We start from the raw sequence: 22283 nt of genomic DNA, 5'->3' as shown, positions 1-22283 counted from the left end.
TTCTTCCGAAACTGGCAAGACGCTAAAGTCTTCTGCTAGAGGAAGTGTCCCAGATTACCAAGTGAAGGCATGCTCAGGGGCATCTTTGTCTCTGGCTACAACACTGAAACTGGTGTAGCAGGTTGTGGCTCAGGCTCGCTTGATGTGACTTTGAAGCTTGTAGATGACCATCATTTCCCCCTTGTCAAATACAAGGTGAGATGATGGAGAAAACTCAACTGCAAGACTGTTCAATACTCTGAAACAAGTTCTGACATGTGATTGGAATATCTTCTTGGTTGTTGATGCCCATTGCCAAGAAGTGATCCATCCAAGATGAATCTTTGTTCTTGCAAGACGTTTGTTTCTGAAGCATCTGTGTGAAGAATGGGTGGTTTTATGACAGTGCTTACATGGATGAAGATCAAAACAATGATCTTTCAAATGGCCAACTCGGTCACAGTGTTGGCATTTCACAATCTGTTGTTGTTGCTGTGGAAGAGGAGTAGAATCTGGAACAGCTGGAGGTGAACTGTCATGAAGGAATCTAACACTTTGAAACTGAATGGGCTTTGAGTAGTCTGGAATATGAAAGGACAAGTCCTTCTCATATCCGAGACTAGTTCTGTGTTTGTTGTGGACAAGCTCTTCCCAAGGTCTGATGATGGGCTTGGGAAGTGCAAGCTGAATTTCTGCATCTGCATGTAACCTTGCTGGTTTATGGGAGTCTGTTTCAATCTTCTGAACAAAAATATGTTCAGAATGACTCCTTTGTTTTAATTCTTCTTGTTGTAGCTGAGATTCGAGCTGCAAAACATCAATTCTCTTGTGCATTTTGTAGACAGAACTAAATGTCTATGAGAGAAACTTTGCTGATTTTTAATGTATCATGAGTAGTAGACAATATTAGAGTTTTGAGGAACTCTAATATTTCATTGATTCTGGCCATTTTTTTCTTTAATGTCAGAATTACACCCTAAAAACTGATCACAAGTACTACTCAATGCAGAAAAGTAATACCCACTAGCAATATCCTTTATAAATGTGCAACAAATGATCAGTGTGCAACCAACAAGCACCAATTACAATCCATTACATAAAAAATAAGAGTTTACTCATGACCAACACTATGTTCTGACAATACAACCGACTAAACTTTTCTCCACAAAAGATTACTTTTATTTGTCAAAACAATCATTACCTTTATACAACCCACCAAACTCTTATGCAACAGTCGAATCAAGGAATCAATGCATATATATGTAGACAAAAACTATAATGAGTTTTAAATACAATGCCACAATGGGGCAGCAGCAATTGCAAACTTGCTTGGATCCTTCAAATACTCCAATTTCTCGGCCAGTGGAAAAAAATAGTCAAGTTCAATAGTGACTGCTAATACATTCTTGTAACCATTGATGATAGCATGTGGAACAACTGCAATTGTGGGATTACAGATCACCAGAGAAAGAGCTGTACATAATCTCATAAATTGCAAATTGCTTGCTGTTTCTGCCTTTGGCCTTGACATCTGTTGGGGTCGAAGATAGACACAATCACCGACTATGAAAAGCTGTATGGATTCATGAAGCGATTTGACAGCTTCCATGGGATCTTCCTCTCCTGCAGACTTTATACAAATCTTCAATAATTGCTTCTGAGAAATGCAGGAGCCCGTGCAATCTTTTTATTAGAAAATTGATTCGTATGATTATGTCCTCGGCAGATATGTTGCCACAGGCCATGCTCATTCCCTCAATAGACAAGCTCGAGCAGAAAATGGAATTGTCATAGCAATGGAATCCCTCAAAGCGGTCATATAAGTGAAGAACCAAGGTTTGTTAAATGTCGATGTTAATAGAGGTGACTTGTGGATCGAATGTGAATGAATAAACAAAGGAATAAATGAGTAGAAGCGATGGACAATGTACGAAGAGGCACCTAGAATTGCAAAGCTAGCTTCTGCTTTGGTTGAGAAGACCAGTTAATTTTGATCTTGCGTATAGTGTGGATGGAGGAGAGCGTATGCAAGATTTTCAAAGTATGTAATCTTTACACCAACGCTAGGGTCGCCACAGGTGGGTTGAGGCCACTGCAAGAGATGGGTGGCGTGGATGTTTATCGGGCTACAACAGAAGAGGCGAAAATTCCTCCTCGATCATGGCTTGCTCCTCCGAGACTTGATTTCAATTCCCTGTTGATGCTTATTGCCAGGAATGACTGTAATACTTCACTCAACAGGAATGCACAGTCAATTTTACCAATACCAAATGCGACCCTTTAAAATTTCAACGCAAAATACCAGGAGTCATGCATGGAGATCACACATTGTTTTGTATTCCTTCGACCTTCAAATCTTTAAAGAATGATTCAACTCAGGTTTAGGTTCATTGCAAAAGTAGTAATGATCGATTCATAATTCATAAAATTCATGAACAATGCAACAATGATTAGTGTTTCACTCTCTGTTCCAATGTCAATTCAATCAATTGTTTTCCCTTCAACCAATGTAGGAACCTAGCATTCGAGTCAATCTATCGGCTTCATCGCAATGTGGTGTACTGCTCGGGCTTGAACTCAGTCATTGAAACAAAACAACTAGCACATTGCAAACTTCAACGAATTTTAAAACATACCATCTTTGTCCGGTGTTTAATTTAATGTACTCGGTGCTCAGCGCATTTCTAAGAGCGACCGACACGAGTTCATCATTCATATTCAACTCCTTCGATCTCAGTGAATATTAAGAGCCCACAAGAATTTTCTATCTGCTTGCAACGAGCCTCCACCTTTGTATCAATTGCTGCCTCGTAATGTTGCTTCGGTGAATATCAACAGTCCTCAACACAGAAAATAGTGAATGGTGAGGATATAGAGCATTCAATGCACCATGCGGGTTTTTGGCTTATATTGTAGTGTCATTATAGCTCGATAGGGCTTTTAATTTAGTGGTTGCAAGGCCATAAAAATGTACGTAGTATCGCAACCACAGTTGCAGCAGATTGGCCAACAGCAAGCCGGTGCTGTTCAGTGGGACCAACAATTGCAGCATAGCATTCAATGCACAGCGCAAGGAATCAAAGACATATTTTCTGTCAAGGGAGAGAGGAGTTACAAAGAGCTAAAAACTAAAAATAGGAGTAATATCACCAAATATGCACTCATCGCACCATACTACCATGTCAGTGATGTCAGTTTCTGCAATATGGGTAGAACATAGGTAGAATAGGCAAATAGGCAGAAAAGGGAGTTACAAGGGCAGGAATGCTAAAAATAGGGCTGGAGAAATGACAGAGGTTGCAGCTAGAATTTAGCTGAGAAAATATTCATGAAATGCATAAGTGATGGCAGAAATGACCTGCACATAAAGGCCATAAAACAAATGGCTCAAAGTAATTATGCAGGGCAGGAATACGCCTGCTCTGATACCATGTTAAACACACACATGGCAAAGACAAATAGGAAAGATAAAACATGAGAGTGCATTTTTTATTAACAAAACATATACATTTATAGTACATGGTTTGACCGTTGGGTTCCACATCCCAAGGTCTCTTGGACTTCGTTTGTCTATTCGGCTTCCACACTAACCCATAGGGGATTAGGTGTCCAATAGGGTCAAAAACCACCAAATGTTTCTTAGTAATTGTTTTCTTCTCTATTCAAAAGAAAATTAATTACATCAATATTTTAGCAACAATTGAGGGAGGCATCAACCCCCTAATTCATAGGCTACAACCTATAGGATGCTACTACACTTTAATACCTGCTACAATCGGAAGGGTGCCTCAATGCCCTATGAGTCAAGCCACAACCTGACGAGTGCTCCAACACTCTGTTTACTGGCTGCTGTCGAAAGGATGCTTCGTGGCCCTATAATTTATCAACTTCAATTGAAAGGATGCCACAATGCCTTGTGCAGGCCACGACCTGCCCTAGCACCACGCTGCCGCCCTAAAGTGTTCTTAGGGCACAACTTGAAGGTGACTCCAATCACCTGCCTTGCACCACCTTGCCACCCTAATCAATAGGCGGACCACGTTTCATAATTTTCACACTAGCTCCCCTTGTGCTCTAAATCAATATAAGAATGCTGTAATGAAGAAAATGTGTATCTAGTCAAATCCTGGTAGCCACTAACCACTGCACAATCCTGCTCAAGCTGATCACTGCACAATACTGTCCAAACTGATCACTGCACGATACTGCTCATCAAACCCTAACTGCCAACGCTGCCAAATCAACTGTCAACTACGCATACTGACCGCTGCACATCATAACTGAACCACAACACTGCTCACAAACTGGATACCATCACTATACCAAACTCCATGTACTGTTGCAAATGTGGAACCCAAATCTCTAATAATGACATACTCCAAGATGCCTTAGGTCATACCTATGATCTGCTACCAATGCTCTCAAGCTGTGTCCACGGAGAGCTTCCAGCGTATGTCTAAACACTGCTGCTCAGCTGGTCGAACCCTGCTATCCATCTTTACGTCAATATGCTGTACAACTGGATGATATTGCCTTCAAGGGCTTGCTACCTTGTAGGGTCACAATTATGTTACTTAGATAGTACATCCACTAAGTCATCATAGTGGTCAAAGTATTACTACAGCCAGATCTATAGTTAAAGCCAAGCTTGTGTTTTAATGTATGTCAAGTCAACCATATGTTATGTTTAAGGTCGAGTCTTCAAAAACTATAGTCACATCAAATGATAGTACTACTGCAATGCTTGTATGTCACTTGTTTTCCTAGAATAGTCACAGAAATATTTTATTTAATGTTACTGCTATCATCAAGTTCTGTTAGCTTATCATAAGGATAAGTCCAGTCAAGTCGAGGTATATGCTAAGGTATTATGTCATGTCACTAAGTCCTATCAAGATCTAGAATCCAGTTCAATTCACTGTTAAGATAACTGTACTATATCATAGGGTACACAATTATTTATATGTCAAGTCACATCAAAATCTAATGCTCAATGCTCATCAACATAACTTAGGTCACTGTCAATATGTCAAACTGTCATACACAGTTAATGTACATGTTACCACAGTCAATACAATCAGGTTACTGTATTATTGTTACAATCCTTAATTCATCATAGTGAATGGCATAGTTCCACAACTAAATCATATGAACATCAAGTCAAGTCATGAGTTATGTCAAGTCATGTCACTGTTTTCACTAGGACAATACATCACTTGTTAAGTTTGTATACATCACATAGATAAAAAAATGTTCAAAGTCAATGATTGGGTTATTGTCTTTGGTTCTTGAAGTTATTCAACAGTTCAACTTATACACAATGAGATTGTGGCATGAATTACTGTCATGTATTGACAACTGTAAGTGAATAAGCTCAGAGCTTTGTGCCCTAATGGATGTCAAAATCCCTGATCAATTTGCTGCCCTAAACAGAGGTATGGATGCCAAAGACCTGGAACAGTGATGCCCTAGCTGGACGGATCTGTTACTTCTTAAGATGGATGCCAAAAGTAACCTGTACAGTGAGTGAGGCTGAAGTTTCTACAGAGTAAAGTCCGTAAGAGCTAATGAAGATGTATCTTGTCCATGAAGAATCTTATATGTGCTCAGAAAAAGGTTCTTCACTGTCCTCCACTATCCTTGTTCCATATGCACAAGTTCACGAATGAAAACCCTTCAACTGCTACTCAAAATTTTCAATTTGGACCTTGATTTGTCATCCTAAACAGTAGTAAGGTGCCTGGCCCGTGCTGCTCAAAGAAGCCGCAAATATGGAGTGTTTAATCTTCTTGATGGGACTGCAGTAAACACAGAATACTACTGCTTCTTCACTGTTCTTTTGTGCACAGAGTCAAGTTTAGAGTAGAGGCTGCATTCAAGCAAGACAATTCCCAAAAATAAAAGACAAAAAGATAAAAGCTTCATTATGAAGACATAGTCCTGGAATAGGTTGAGTATAAGTGTTAAAAGAAGAAGGTCTGCCCCAACGAAAACCCATGCTAAAAGAAAAGAAAAATCTTTTCTAATTTGCTATTCAACACAAGAGATTAAAACCACAAGCATACCTTGGTAGATTGATGTTCTTAAGAAATGATGCCACAAATCCTACACTGTTTTCTACATGAGGAGATCCGAACTGTGCTACCTCAGATAGCCGAAAAAGTTCAGATCTAAGTATAGAGAGATTTCGTTGGGATTTAATGAGTGAGTTAACGTATAATGTTTTTCTTTTTATAGAGCTTAAAGGGGCTTCATTTAGGTGAGTGTTGAAGTTGTCTTGAGCCCTGAAACATCATTTAACATTGACATATTCAATTAGCAACTTATTAATTGGCTGCTTTAAGCCCTATGCTAGGATTTAATTTAGTTCAAATGAGTGTATATGGTCTTTAGGGAGTGATGAAGAGTATAAACATTAATTCCAACATTATCATCTTCATTAATTCCAACATGGAACCCATACGCTTGATATTTGATGCCCACAATCAATGAAATTAGGCCATGTCACTACCCCTTGGGGTTTTAGCCCAGAAACTGGGGTCATCAACTTCAAACTTAATTATCTCTTAAACTAGGAGGAACTACGTGGCGTGCCATATACCACCGGAAACATCTTTCGGAGGAGAATCCAATGGCTTGGATCACCAGAATAAACTCAATGATTTTCCACTTCAAAATCCCTAGACAAAGTCGGGGTATGTCCTCAGTCCATGGAACCCAAACCCTAGGACTTTGATTATCAACCATCCAACAGTGGAGCTGCCAACTTTATGTAATCTGGACAATTACTAAGAAGCGTTCATTATCAATTTGACATTAATGATTGGTGTTTTAGTCAAAGTCAAGCTCAGTCGACTCCATGGGTTGACATCAATGACAACACCATCCAACAAAAGATTTGGTATAAACAAGAATTTCCAGCCCATAAAACATTACCGATAGTATGCATTTGCAGCTGCGGTGGCTTAGTGTCAGGTGGGAACGTTCACAGTTCCAATGAGAAATGGAAGTTGTTAGGGGTTCTGTTATCCCCATGACTGAGTGTTTGAACCCTTCATAAAGAAATGCAGGAGCAACAACTATAGGATGTGTGGCAAATGGTTATCCCAATCTTGGCTTACATTATTATAACTCGATTGTATAGGATTTGGTTTCAAACCAAGTTTTGTGGCTATATGTGCTCAGAATAGCATTCCTAGCAGTTAGCTTCAGAAGAAAAACAAAGTTTGGTGACTTTAATATATTCTTTTGTGCAATGGGCACATCCTGTCACAGGGATGTGTTTGTTTCTATGTTTGGCCATCTAATGCATTCGTTTGTGCATTGTGTGCAGCCTGTCACTTGGATGAGTTTGGTGCTCTTGATCATCACAGGGGTTGGATTGATTATCTACTTTGATCGCGAGAAGAAGCGTCGCATTGAAGGTAGATTATTAATGGTGAGTAGGGAAAGTTGCTTAGATGCATGGATATGGTTTCATTGGTTTTGAAAAGAGCTATTTAGAAGAAGTAGATGGACAAAACATACATTATTTTATCTCCTTGCATTTGTCTCTTTTATATTTATTATCGATATCATTCCATACTATTGGTTTATATGACAAAATTAAGGCATGATGCTTGTCATCATTTTTAGCAATCAGATTGCATTAGAAAATTCATTAAAAAATATGAAGTTGTAGCATAGTGTTATTAATTCTGTGGAAGCTTTTGGTTTTGTTGTGAAGTAGGTACACAGAAGAGGTGATATTTACATTTTAGTGTATATTGATTCATTGGTTGCTTGATTCAACTTGATGTTCATGTCTAGCTCGTTTGCCTTTTATTTTCGTTGCTATTTAAAACGTGTCTATATTGATAGTTAACTGAAGACTAGGTACTGAAGATTGTAGATGAGCAGCAGAGAACCTGCTGAAGATATATCTGGGTTAATTCTAGAGTGGAATGAATGCATATGGAAATCAATACACACAGCATTCTCCTTGTGATTCAATGCCCTTTTTTTTCTATCTCCATTTTCCTAAAGAAATGGTGATTATAACTTCCTAATATCTTTCTATCAAAACCGAGTTTCCTTTCAGACTTATGTTATGCTAATCATCATATTGTCATGCATGAAATATGTCCACCATGGTCAATAGTGCACATTTGTAAAATATATCTTTCTATCTGAACTATATTTACATTTAGGCTCGTTTATTCTAATCATCATATTTTCATGCATAAAATGTATCTTCCATGGTCAGTAGTGAATGCATATGATGGTTTCTTTTCCAAATGTGTCACGGGATTCCAAACAAAGAAAGAAGAAGAAAGAAATTATTTTTACGTCCACGAGGCTAAAGATAGCCTATGGGACAGATTGCTTCTTCATCTGCTTGATGTATTCGGCCCTTTTTCTGTGAAGCTTCAAAACAAATGCTCCCAGCTTCTCGATCGCTAAATAGATTATCCCAAAAGCTAGCTGCCAGTATATCTGCATAACTTTCCCTGTTGTCTTTGAAGGCCTCATATTCTAAAATGAAATGTTTTTCTGTTTCCACTTTTCCGGAAGAACAAAAAATGCATACCCTTTCCTCCCATACTTCCTTTGGTCTTTTCCAGCGCCCTGTTTCACAACGGAGTTGATGAGAATTAGTCCTGAACTATGCAATAAAAATTTTGGCTATCCAAGAGATATTGGTCTCTATGTATGCTTTTGGTTGATGATTATGAGTGGGATCAAACATTTTAATATAGTGATTTTTCTTTCTTCCTAGCTCCTTATCCCAAGTATGTTTGTGGAACTTTTCCATAACAAAAGCTTTTATCCCTTTGCTGTTTATGGGACACGCGTTCAAGCAAATATCCCATTTACCAAGCCATTTGTTATTTCGCTGCATCCAAGTTTTTTTGCTATTGCACAATCTATCATTAAAGACAACCTTAGGCCATCTACCCTCTTTCATTTGCTAAATAGGGTAGATGGCACGATAGCAATTGCTTCAATAGGAGCAGTCCCTGTTTCACTTAACAAGATATCATAAGGAACTGCACTTTTAATCTTAAATTTGTTTGTGATCAAATGCTTCTGAATTTTATCAATTTGTCTCCACTGCATGTTGGAGGTACTGCTAGCCCACAGTTCACAACCTTAGAGAATCACTGGAATCACTAGAAGCCCAAAAATAGTTTGAGTGGTTTTCCAGTTCCATAACTCTGCCTCTCTACACCTATTTTGAAAAACACAAAATGCTTTTCAACCCCCCAAAGTTCTTTTCTTTCTAGAACCACTCCAGCTTAGATTTTTGTTGAAGTCAATTCTGAGGTATTTGTAATCCGCAACTTCTTCCAGAATGTTGCCTTCAAAGTAGAACTTATGCTGGCTATGTTTTCTTTTCTTAGAGAAGGCCACTACTTTCGTTTTGCTGATATTGACTTGCATCCCCACACTTCTACAAAAATGCTTGAGGGATAATAAGTGCTCTTGCAAACCAAGAGCCGATTTAGCAATCAAAATAAGGTCATCTGCATACAAAAGAAGCCTTATAACAAACTTGCACAAATAGATACCATCACCCCCTTGCGAATTTAACCACTCCTCAAGCTTGTCGATATATAAACCAAAAAGGGTAGGAAACAGTGGGCAACCTTGCTTGACCCCGATATCGCTTCGAAAACTTTCAGAAATGCTTGCTGAAGTTCTAATTTTGACTTTCACCTCTTCATACAGCCTATGCACAGCTGCTCTCAAATGTTTAGGAACCCCCGTTCCTCCATTCTGTGCCAAAGTTTTTTCCTAGGAACCGAGTCAAATGCTTTTATGAAATGAATGGGGAATGTGATTGTTTTGATAGGAATGGTGCAGTAGGTTTTAAAAATTTGACAGGTTTGTCGTTTCAAAGACTGTACACCGGGTTGAAGTAAAATGTGGCACTCCATGTTCTGACCATTTGCTTTTGTGCAAACACCTAAATAGTGTTTCATTATCCTGTAAGATAAAATTTACTCGAAGATTTGGCTAAATCCATGATAACAAGTACCATTTTCATAAATTTATTGGTGCTAATTAAACTTCAGCTTAAGTTTCCTTTCTTTAATTGGAATACTTTGATCATGTGCTTTTGTGCAAGCACCTAAATAGTGTTTCATTTTCCTGTAAGACAAAATTTGTTCTAAGATTTGGCTAAATCCATGATAACAAGTACCATTTTGATAAATTGATTGGTGCTAATTTAAACTTCAGTTTAAATCTTCTTTCTTTAATTGGAATATTTTCCTGGGGTTGCTACGAAGGATTTTGATTTTATACGTATGTTTGCATTAATGCATACAAAAAAATTAGGGACGTCTGTAATCTTCATGTTATATGTGTTGAGAGGTTTCTCATTTTTATTAGTTTGGCAGTAATCTCTGAGTCATAAATTTGGTAACACCTTTGCATGCTTTTCTTAGGGTCCTCCCATATTCACATGATTGATTCAATCAGTCATGTATTTTTAAGCCAGACATGCTGTCTGGAAATCATATTGAAAATAAGTTTCCACTCCATGTTTTCTTTATAGAAATATTGCAGTTTGAATTATTTTGAAACATGAAACAGAAGATATGGAAACTTGCAGCTGTTGATTATGATATATATTGATACATATATAGCTTTTCCATAGAAAACAGTCTTGAATTTTTAGATTGAGGTGATCCAAAAAAGTTACATTCTGAAAAATGCTGATTGCCTTGATGCTATTGCCAAAAAGAGGACTTAAAAACTTGAAAACTAGTATAACCTAGTGCTGTAATAGCTCATCCGTAGTCCTGATATATTGTCATTTTCAAATGATAAACTTTACAAAAGTGAGAACAAAGTCTTTGAATGCAATTACGCTCTAATATTCAAATGAAGCTGACAAAACATCTTGGTGGGGTAGCATCAGATCTGTCCACACTAGTATTCATTATCCTGTATAAAAAAGAGACAAATTTCTGCACACGAAGGGTTGTGATCTCCAAGAAATTTCTCAAAAATTTTCTTCAAGGGAAGATGTCAGGTCTGTCCTTCTGTCTTCTGAAGCACCATTATCATTTACCTGAAAAAAAATAGTTATCTTATCATCCATGAAAAGGGGAATCTGAGTTTCAGATTATTAGGGTACACTTGACTTGGTGAAAGAGTCAAAGCTATTTGGTCAAACAGTGGGGGTTTTGAGCACATGGTTTTGCTTGCCCGTGGTTTCACGCCCATGGATTATATGATGAAGCCTTTAAAAGGCTTGGGAAGACTTCATTATAAGGAGCTAGGGAGGTGAGTGGTGAAGGCTCACTTGGTCGGGTTTTGGCTATGGGACTAATGGAATATTCCGTTAGCTGCTTTTTTTTCGCTCAGATTGTGGTTTTACCATGATAAACATTGTGTTTATATTTTGGATTGCAGGTTTCTGTGGAGAGGTTTTTGAGAGATTGTATTCGGATAATCCACAGTATTCATCATTTTCTTTTTGTCGACGTTTCGAGTCTAGAGCAAAACTCATCATCAGGACATTGATATACAGAGAAGAGAAAAAGATCTGAGATAAATAAGGATAGGGTTGACCGTTTAGGGTTTTTTTAGGCCGACCTAGAGATTATATTAATAAACTAATATTTTATTTATTATTTTTAATAATTCAATTAACCCTAAAAACCTAGCCTAAAATTTTTACGGAGAGCAAAGGATTTAATTAGTTTTTAAAGATTCTTTTAATTTTAAATAGCTATTGATTCTTTTTAATAATAATGTATTATTTTTAATGTATTAATTTTAAATGTATTATTTTTGATTCTTTTTAAATAATGTATTAGTTTTATTTAGATTTAAATGGTTAAATTCTTTTTAGATTTAAATGTATTAGTTTTATTGAGATTTAGATTTAAATTCAAATTCTTTTTAATAATAATGTATTATTTTGAATGTATTAATTTAAATGTATTATTTTATTCTTTTTAAAATAATGTATTAGTTTTATGTAGATTTCAATTTATTTTTGATTCTTTTAAATAATGTATTAGTTTTATTTAGATTTAAATGGTTAAATTCTTTTTAGATTTAAATGTATTAGTTTTATTGAGATTTAGATTTAAATTCTTTTTAATAATAATGTATTTTTTTTTTTTAATGTATTATTTTTAAATGTATTAATTTATTCTTTTTTAAAATAATGTATTAGTTTTATGTAGATTTCAATTGTTAAATTGATTAATTATATTTCTCTTTAAATTTTTTATTGATAAGAATTAGGTTTATTTATGAGCTCAATATTTTTTATTTTATATATACTCAGATTCATGTATTGTTAATTTCTAACTTAGATTTATATGCTTTATTAATTAATAAGATTTCTTTTAAAGTTTTATTGTTGAGAATTAGATTTATTTTTAAGCAGGCAGTTCCAGTTTTTACTAATGTCCCATCCCCCATCCCTATTAAGGTTACCAGGATGTTTTATGATTTCAATTGCTTCATGAATTTTACGCTTGAAATGGTGTTCTTCTCTGGCAACGATTCTGGTTTCTTCAAGGCATATGTGATGGTTTGTTTCACCTACATGCTCAGCAAGAGCTGAAGAGCGAGTTCTTTCTTTACGGATATCAGCGCTATGCTCTTTGAGTCTTATCCTTACAGACCTGCCAGTTTCCCCTATATATTGTTTTCCACAAGAGCAGTTTATGATATAAACTCCTTTCTGCTGAAGTTGATCCTGGCTGTCTTTAACAGACTTCATACCTTGCTTGATAGTTGACAAGGGTTTGAATGAAGTTTTGATGTCTTTTTTCCTGAGAATTTTGGCAATTTTGTCAGTGATACCTTGAATGTATGGAAGGTATGCATTAGAAGTTGAGGGGTCTTTTGTTTTGTTTATATTGTTTCCAGATTTTGCCTTTTTAATGGCTTTGAGGATGCTCTTACTATTGTATCCTAAGCTGGCAAAAGTTCTTTTCAGGTAAGCAATTTCTTCATCAGCGTGGTTGTCATCTGAGATTCTACAAGCTCTAGTGAAGAGTGTCTGCAGTACCCCGGTCTTTTGCGCTGGGTGGTGATGTGAATCAGCATGGAGGTAGTTGTCCGTGTGAGCTTTCTTTCTGAAAACTTTATGGCCTATGGAGCCATCATTGTTTCTAATGAGGAGAATGTCAAGGAAAGGGATGCAGTTATTTTCTTCGATTTCCATTGTAAACTTTATGTCTTTAGATATGCTGTTGAGATGGTTCAAAAAGTTTTTAAGTTCTATATCACCATGAGGCCAATTTACACTAGTGTCGTCTACAAACCTGACCCAAAACTTAGGTTTTAATAGGTAAGAATCAAGAGCCTTGGTTTCAAATTTTTCCATGAAGAGATTGGCCACAATGGGTGAAAGAGGCGATCCCATAGCCACACCCGAAGTTTGTTCAAAGATTTCCCCTTGGAAAGAGAAGAACGTTGAGCGGAGACAAATTTCAGCTAATTTTGCAGTTTGGGGGTCAGCCACTTCCTTAACCACTTGAGTTGCTTCATCTAGGGGGATTTTGGTGAATAGCTGGACTACGTCAAAACTAACCAGTTTATCTTCAGGATCTAAGGTTGTATTTTTAATGAAATTGACAAATAATTTGTTATTTGTTGCTGGTTGTTTTTAATCTTCTTTCAGTAAATTTATATTTCTCTCTGGTAATTTTTGTTTGGTATCAGAGCCAAGGGATGGATCGTGGCCTATAGAAAGAGGTGATGGTTGCCTAAAGGTCCAACCAGGTGTTATGCAACCATAGAAGCGAGATCTGGCGAGGAGAGCACTTGGTGTGAGCACATGTATATAGGCATACAATTGTAAGACCTATTTAGGCATGCATACCCTTTCTAGTAAAGTCTTGGAGTGGACCTAGTTGATAGGGGAGGAGAGCATGCAGATATTCCAATTCAAGTTTAATAAGGGGGAATATTAGGGTAAACTTGACTTGGTGAAAGAGTCAAAGTTGTTAGGGCCACAATGGTGGTTTATGTTGGAAGAAATTGTCATTGATGTCAAAGGGTGAATGGGCTAGCATTTGTTTGGTGATTTGCATGTACAAATCAAGTGAATTTTGGTACAAGGACCTCCTAGTTTGGTATCCCTTGTCTCACCATTTCGTTTGATAGGTGTTACGCCTTGTGGGTCCTCTTGGTTCAAGAGATATTGATTTTTGAAGGTTGAAGCCCCATATGGATAGTTTTAGCACCAATGTTTGCCCCAAAAGTTTATGGCCATAATTCTTAATTCCTACTCTAAAAGAAGGTGAAAAATTGTAATTCAGATTGTCATGAGTTTGTGTCCAAGACTGCTTTGAAATAAGCTTAATAAAAGACGACAAATGAATGGCCTAAGTCTCCTGTCCAAGTCGGCCCTAATTCCTTCAGGTTTGCTCCTAATTAGACGTGGCTTTTCAAATGAGAAAATATTATGTGTTCAGGGTTGGCCCTAATATAGGGCTCCCATCAAACACTATTTATAGCCTAGTCGTGGAGCACAATGAAAGGCAATTCGTGGGATTTGAGGTAGAAAAACAAAAAGGAGAAGTTTGATGAAATTTCTAAGTCTATCTGCTAGAAATTTTATTTGTATTCTTCTGGTTTATTTCTCCTACTTGTTAATTAAAAACAAGTTAATTAAACATATAAACATCGAAATAAACATAGTACAATCTCAACCATCTACAGATCAACAATTGAAAGAAATAGCAAACACACAATTGACATCGTTATTTTTGGACAACTCGTCCCCGGAAAAACCCAATGCGGGAAAACCGGTGCAACAATTCTAAGGGTTATATTGTTATGCAGTATATCCTTGAGTACAACTGGGTGCCAAATTGGCTCACTCGACAGAGAAAAATAACCAGTAGTAATACTTCTCTATTCGGAAGCAGATATTTAGAAAATTTGCCCCACGAAACCCTCTCCAGCACCACTGAAGCACTGTGTCAACCCTCAGAACCCTTTGCGTCAGCCCTTTGAGGCACTGCGTAGCCTCAGGGACTCTTTGTGTCACTCTTGTTGCCCTCTGCGAGGATGACGCAGGCCCTCTGGCCTCTGCGCTATCTTTGCTGGGCTTTGCGTGGCCTGCTCTGGCTTCTGCGTTTGCCTCTCTGCCTCTGCGCTGGTCTCTTAGCGCTATCTCTGCCTCTCTGTCCAGTACTCACTGCCCCTCGCTGTTGATCACTAATTCGACTTTACTTAGCAATCCCGCTCTAGTAAATCGAATCACTGATCACTCTGGTGTGTTCTCTAGAGTATGAGATTCCTTGTGTCCCTTGCTTCATTTATGGTTGTGTATATTTGTTGCTCACTGGATTTGACTTTATCAATCGTTAATGCAGTATTTAAGTGACCATTATAATTTGACATTTGATTTAACACCCTCCTCTAATTGTCATTCTACCATCTACACTGGTCTTATTGTATATTTTTTGTATTTTTCACGACCCAAACACTTGGTGAAAATGTTTGCAGATTGGTCCTTTTGTAATATAATACTACATCTTAATAGATCCATCATTTTCAACCTATTTGATAAGTGGAAATGTATCTCAAGATGCTTGCTATGCTTTTTTTTAACAAGGTCGTTTACTGATATATTATAAAACTTCAAGGAGCGAGTCCTATTACATAAGATGGTAAGATCAAGGAGGAGAGGATCCAAAATGGGTACACAGACCCTTGATCCATGTTAGAGGACTTGTAGATTGAGATTTGGAAAAGATAACGGCTATATTTCCATACAAACTGGCCTACAAGAAAGCAAAATTTGCAAGACATAGAAAGAGTTACAGTTGCTGGTTTACTGAATCATCGAACTGGGGCTCCTTTTTCTCACTGATCTTTGTCGAGGCCTCTCCGTGCATGCTTTGAGTCATTGCTTTTATGTGAGTTATTGCTTCTTCCAGGTGGTTGCATTTTTCTTTAAGGCCTTCAATCTCCGCTCTCTGTTTCTCCAACTTTTTCCTCTTGGATTTACTGTCAGCCTGAAATTCTTCCTTGAGGTCATTGAAGTGTTTTACAAAATGGGCGATCATGAAACAGTGGGCTTTGCACAGGGTGCAGCTGCTGTTGGTTATAACTCGCTCCAAAGGATTCTCTGCCATAACGTTACCGATCTTAGAGACTGCTTGAAGAACTTGGTACAGAGGAAGATACAGAGGGTAGCAGAGGGGAGTGGAATAATGAGAGAGGGAAGTAGAAGTGAGCTGGCAGATAGCGCGGGCCTGTAAGAGGAACGCGGAGGAGAGATAGCCTTTGACGGAGAGAAAAATGAAAGGGAGGAGATAGATAAGGGGAGTGGAAGAGACCAGGGAGGTGGTGAGCGTAGAAGAAAGAAGGAGCTGCTTCAGAAAACCAGAGAGACTGTTAGCGAAAAAGCAAAGGAAAGCACAAAAAACACTGCGATTACCACTGTTGACGGAGGGAGAAAGCCTTCTTCCAGTGCTGATCACAAAGCCCAGTCTAGAACTGAAGAACACCTGAGGCTTTCTGAAGAGAGCGCTTCTGGGACTCGAGCCTTTACTCTTATGATCTTGAAGAACTGAAGCTCTGAACTGAGGGAAGAGTGAAGTTTCCTGTTGTATATATAGAAGGTCGAGAGTCTGGGCATTAGAATCTGAGGCATGCGACTCAGAGATTTTACTGACCATGGAGTCTTGTCTTGGATCGCTTATGCAGTCAATATAGATTATGAAGGGACTGGTGCCTAACCTCTGCTTGGAATTGTCACGAGAACTCTGTCTGGACATAGTCCCGTACCAGATTATTTTGTCTGTGTAGATTTCCTTTGCAGCATTCATGATGAGGAAGATGACGGTGTCAGAAAGGGAGGAGTCAGCGGACAGCTTGTCGATTTTGGGAGGAGAGGCAGACGAGATTATGAGATGACTGATATGATCGAGGTTCAGAGGAGTTGCTGAAGGATGGGTCGAGTTAAGGGATTGACTTGTCATAGATATGATCATTCTCTCGAACCTGACCAGTAGTTCTGTTGACTGCCCTGTTGGCAAGAGAGTCCGCCTCCATATTGTTATTCCTCAGAACATGTTTGAAGGTGGTGTCTCCCAGATGGCTTAAATTATTCATGATCCTGAGTTTGATGTTACTGAGAGCCTTTTTTTTGAATTCTCCCCCTGTGACCAATGCAGCGATCACAATTGCCGAGTCACCCATAATGATTGGGTTCTGAACTTGCATTTGTTTCATGATGCTTGTGCCTAAAAGGAGGCTGTATGCCTCTGCCATATTATTCGACATTTGTCCCAGGCCCCATTCGTAAGTTGCGAGAATTTTGCCATACTGATCTTTGATAATTCCCCCTGCCCCTGCTTTCCCCGGGTTGTTTTTTGATGCTCCATCAAACTGGAGGGTGGTTCTCTTTTGCTCATGTATCCATTGATTTATGTCTTCCTTAGTGCCCCTGAGTTTCCAGATGTTCCCCCTCTTGCCAGCTGTGGGAGGAGGTTGCTTATTTTTATCATAACTTAAGCAGAATTTATTGAACCAATCTTCCTCATCTTTCTGCCAGCTGGATCGATCCGGTTGAGAGACAGAATTGGCGCTTATTATTTCAGAGACAAGGCCCATTGTTTTTGCCAGGGTGCGAGCTGGGTTTGGCTTCTGGTTGTTGAAGATGCAGTTATTCCTGGTGAGCCAAATTTGCCAGCTAAGCGTTGAGGGGATACATTTCCACAAGCGGGTGATGATGGCCTTGCTTTTTCTAGAGTGAGGGTAACATTTCTCCCAGTTTCTGTGAAGGGTAGGGAGCTGGTCGAAGGTCTCTCTTATTCTCAACGGACTGATAATTTGATTCCAACAGTTTTGGGCATAAGGGCAATCTAAAAAGAGGTGTTGACTACTTTCCTCCTCAGCGCGGCAGAGACAGCAGATTGAGGGGCCATGAATTCCTCTTTTTTTGAGATTCTCGGCCGTGAGAATCTTACCTTTGAGAAGAGTCCAGTTGAAGAATTTGATCTTTGGAAGGCATTCAGTTTTCCACACAGTTGTACGAAGATTCCAGTTACCAAGAGTAGAGCTTGCCTGGAGAAGTTTGTACCCATCTTTTACAGTGAAGTTTCCTCCACTAGGATCCCATATGAACTTGTCACAAGCATCTTTGTTTATGGGAGCTGATCCCGAAAGGGAGATCTTGAGGTCTGCCCATTGATCCCTGAGGTTATTTGGGAGAGGGAGATCCTTCCAAGCAAGCCAACTATTTTGATCCCATAGGGAAATGTCATATAGAGAGTTCAAGTTTTTTGCCTCCATCCATGTTTTCAAGGTGCTGAACTGTTGAAGAATATTTCTTGGCTTCGATCCCATAATTCTGTCCGTCCATATATTTGTTTCTTTTCCATTACCCGGCGATTTTGAGATGTGATTTTTGAATTGGGGGAGGACTTTTTTGATGAGTTTCCAAACTGGAGTGCAAGATCTTTTTGCAATTACTTCAGAGAGGACATTAGAGTTCAGCCCATTGAGGTATTTCCTTTTCATAGCCTCAACCCACCAGGAGCCTTTTCCTATGAGCATTCTCCAGATCAGTTTAAATCCCATTGCTTTGTTAGAGAGGCTTGGAATTTTGATAGCTAGGCCCCCTTTTTCGAAAGGGAGGGTAACTTGGTCCCATCTGACGAGGCTAAATTTTTTCGAGTCTTGCTTCCCTCCCTGCCAGAGGAAACTTCTCATGATTAACTCCATGTGCTTGTGGGCGCTAGCAGGGGCCAGAGTGACTGCATATTGATATATGGGGAGAGCGGAGAGGAGAGCCTTAATGAGAGTTGTTCTGCCCGCCAAATTTAGCCAGGACAACCCCCAGCTTTGGAGTAGTCCTCTCATTTTTTCTATTTGCTTAATCCAGATTTCAGACTTGACGATTTCTTTTGCTAAGGGCAGACCCAAATAAGAGAAGTGACTCCAATTTCTTTGAACTGGGATGTCCATGATCAAGGAGATTCTTTGCATGATTTGAAGAGGAACGTTCCATGTATATATTTTACACTTTTTGTTGTTTAGCATTCCCCCTGAAACTGCCAGGAAGGTGTCCAGAGTTCTCTTGAATCTTCTTGCCATTAAGCTTGAGGCTCCCCCTATTAAAAGGGTGTCATCCGCAAAGAGCGAGTGATTAATTTCTTTTATCCCTCTCGCTATGCTGATCCCTGTGATCTCCTTTTGCTTTCGAAGGTTTTCCAGATGGATGCTCAAGGTTTCAGCCATAATGATGTATAAGAAGGGAGAGAGGGGGCAGCCTTGCCTCAGTCCCCTTGTGCTTCTAAAGTAGCTGCTGGGTCTACCATTTATGAGGGGGGCGGTCCAAGGGTTTGAGATGCACTCCATGATGATGCTTATGAATTTGCTGGAAATTCCGAATTTCCTGAGAACATCTGCCAGGAAGTGATGGTTGACCCTGTCAAAGGCGTTTGCCATGTCCAATTTTATAATCATACCTCTTTCCTTTCTGTTGATGCTGCTATGTATTGCTTCTTGAATCAGTATGACGTTGTCCGTTATTTGTCTTTTAGGGACAAATCCGCCTTGATTCTCTGATATAAGGTAGGGAAGGAGCTTTTTTAGCCTGTTTGCCAGGATTTTGGTTACTATTTTATAGGAAACATTGCAAAGGGAAATAGGTCTGAAACGGTCAAAGGAGAGGGGGTTGAGATCCTTGGGGATAAGCGCAAGGTGGGAGGATTTAGTGTTTTCTCCCATCTTATATTTTTTGAAGATATTTTTAACCATCTTGACATAATCTTTTTTTATTGTGTCCCAGTGATTCCTGAAGAAGGCAACAGTGAAGCCATCGGGTCCAGGGGCCTTGTCCGGTTGCATGCTGAACGTAGCCAACCTTATTTCCTCCTCCGAGACATCCTGGTCCAGTTCTCTATTTTGAAGTTCGGAAATTTTGCTCTCAACTGGTTTGAGAAAATCCGTGCTGTTCAAAGTCTGAGGGACTGCTGATAAGAGGGATTTGAAGTGGCTGTGCGCTGCTGCTTTAATTTCCTCTTGTTCGCTGATTTCTTTCCCCTCTGCGATGATTTTATCAATTTGATTTCCGGCTCGTCTGATCTTAATATTGTTATGAAAGAAGGAGGTGTTTTTATCTCCAGCTCTGAGCCAAAGACACCTCGATTTCTGTCTCTGTTCTTCTTCCTCCACTCTATTTTGCCTGTAGAGTTCCCTGAACATTTCGTTTTCCTGGGATTGGTCTTCCTTTGAGAGTTGATTATCCTCTTTCTCCTGATTCCACTGTTCCATTTGCCTGTGTAGCTCTGCTCTTTTTTTATTTTCCATTGCTGCGTTCTCTTTGGCCCACTGTTTTATTGCTGCTCTTAAGGATTTTAATTTTGTTTCCCATATGTAGTGGGGAGAGCCAATGACTTCCATCGCCCAATGGTCTTTGATGAGTTTTCTAAAATCCTCCTTAGAGTCCCAAGATTTGTTGTATTTGAAGGGAAGGGGCCCAAGGTTTCTTCCATTGTCGAGGATCAGAACCACAGGCTTATGGTCTGAAGCTGAGGCGTGAACTATTTTGCTTTTGACTGAGGAGAAGCCTGAAACAATTCTTTCATGAATTAATATTCTATCCAGTCTCTCTTTGATATTGTGGATTCCAGCTCTCTTGTTGCTCCACGTGAATTTGCCATTGTTAGGGGGAATATCAATGAGGTTGTGGGTTTCTATTATTGCTTCCAGAGAGTCTCTTGAAGGGTCAGCGAGGAAATTCCCACCTATTTTTTCCTCGATGTTCCTTATTAGATTCAGATCTCCACCCATAAATATGTTCCTGTCTTGAGAGGCCTGCAGCTCTGAGTTGATGGAGTCCCAGCAGTAAGCTTTATCCCTGTAGTGGTTTGGGGCGTAGATGTTGAAGATGGTGTATTCTTCTTTTGAGACTTTATTTTTAAGATCTGTTCTGACCCACAAATTGCAAGATTTTTGGCTGGTAAGGTCCCATTTTCTCTTGTTCCATAGTGTTCCTATTCCTCCTGAGGCACCCACTGCATCTGTAGCTGTACCTGTGAAATTTTTGTATCTTTTTGTGAGGTTTTGAAAGTCTTGGTTAGACATTTTGGTCTTCTGAATTCGGAAGAGATTTGGCTGCTCTTGATTGATTAAATCCTCGACTGCATTTGTTTTTAGGGAGGAGCCCAGCTACCTGCAATTCCAAGAGACCAATATCATTACTTACTGATTTTTTGATGAGCCCCGCTCTTCTCCTTTGGCTTTTCCCCACTTCCTTTTTGTTTGTCCAAGAATGAGTCCATCGGCTGCTGAGTTCCCGTGGCCATTTCTTTGGCTGCTGTTTCATCTCTTATTTCTTTGTTTGACTTCCTACCTGCTTTTCTCGGTGGATCAGAGGTGAGACTTGCTACTTTCATTTTGTTTCTTGTGAGAATGCGTTCTTGCCTCATTGCCTCACATGCTTGTTTATTTGATTCTCAATATTTTTCTTTTGCAATGAAAGGGCTACTACATGTTGGTTCTTGCCGGTCCATGTGATTGCAGCTATACCCAGGCTGAAAACAAATCTAGAGGTAGATTTCTATCATCCACAGAGGTTGCCTTATCTAAATCAATATACCCGCACAACATAGGGTCTTTGCTTCTATTATATAGATTGCTAAAGTCAAGTGCCTCTTTGACATATCTCCAGTCTCCATACTCTTTGCTATAGTCCAATGCTCTGCCTTTGTTGTTGCCATGAATCTGGAAATGAAGCTCACAATGTGACTTAAATCAATTCCAGTAGTTGTAGGATATATGAAGTTGAGTTTATAGTACTGTTAAACACATACGTGGCAGACATAGTGTATGAATGATAAGGATGAGAGTACATCTATTATTGACATGATATACATTTATAGTACATGGTGTGACCCTTGGATTCATATTCCAAGTGGTCTCTTGGACTCCCTTTGGCTGTTCAGCTTCCACACCAACCCTTAGAGGATTAGGTGTCCAACATTCCCCCCTTAATCCAAAGGGTTATGTATGAGTCCAAGAAGAGAGCTGTAATAGAAAATGTGCAAAAATGCATGGTAGCACTAGGCTGAATGTGCTCTCTGAAACATTAGTATAAGGGGGTGGTTTAAGGTTGACCACCAACACTAGAATGCTTAGTGCAGTTCCCGGAACTCTTCCAGGTTTGGCAAGAAGTTGAGTTCTTCTGCTAGAGGAATTGCTCCTGATGTTTTGAAGAGGGAAACCTTTAACCATGAAAGGAGGTCTCACCCAACATAAAAAGGGAGGAACTCAACCTGAAAAGGGAGGTCTCAACCTGTGATGGTTTAAGGATTACCACC

At 39.1% G+C, this 22283-nt stretch overlaps 1 protein-coding gene across 1 annotated transcript in view; it reads left to right on the top strand.

Moving 5' to 3' along the window:
• The window catches only part of LOC149162347 (cytochrome c oxidase assembly factor HCC1-like), a 238296-nt gene that overhangs the window by 61018 nt on the left and 154995 nt on the right, over positions 1 to 22283 (top strand). Inside the window, exon 3 of the mRNA XM_089437226.1 lies at positions 7313 to 7403. Within this exon, the coding sequence (XP_089293352.1) occupies positions 7313 to 7403 (91 nt within the window). The remainder of the gene's footprint in view (positions 1 to 7312; positions 7404 to 22283) is intronic.

The sequence above is a fragment of the Pinus tabuliformis genome, chromosome 5_2, assembly GCF_031772625.1.
Source record: "Pinus tabuliformis cultivar Carrire ecotype Pingquan chromosome 5_2, CPIR1, whole genome shotgun sequence".
NCBI classification, from domain to species: domain Eukaryota; kingdom Viridiplantae; phylum Streptophyta; class Pinopsida; order Pinales; family Pinaceae; genus Pinus; species Pinus tabuliformis.
This window is presented reverse-complemented; position numbering and strand designations above follow the sequence as displayed.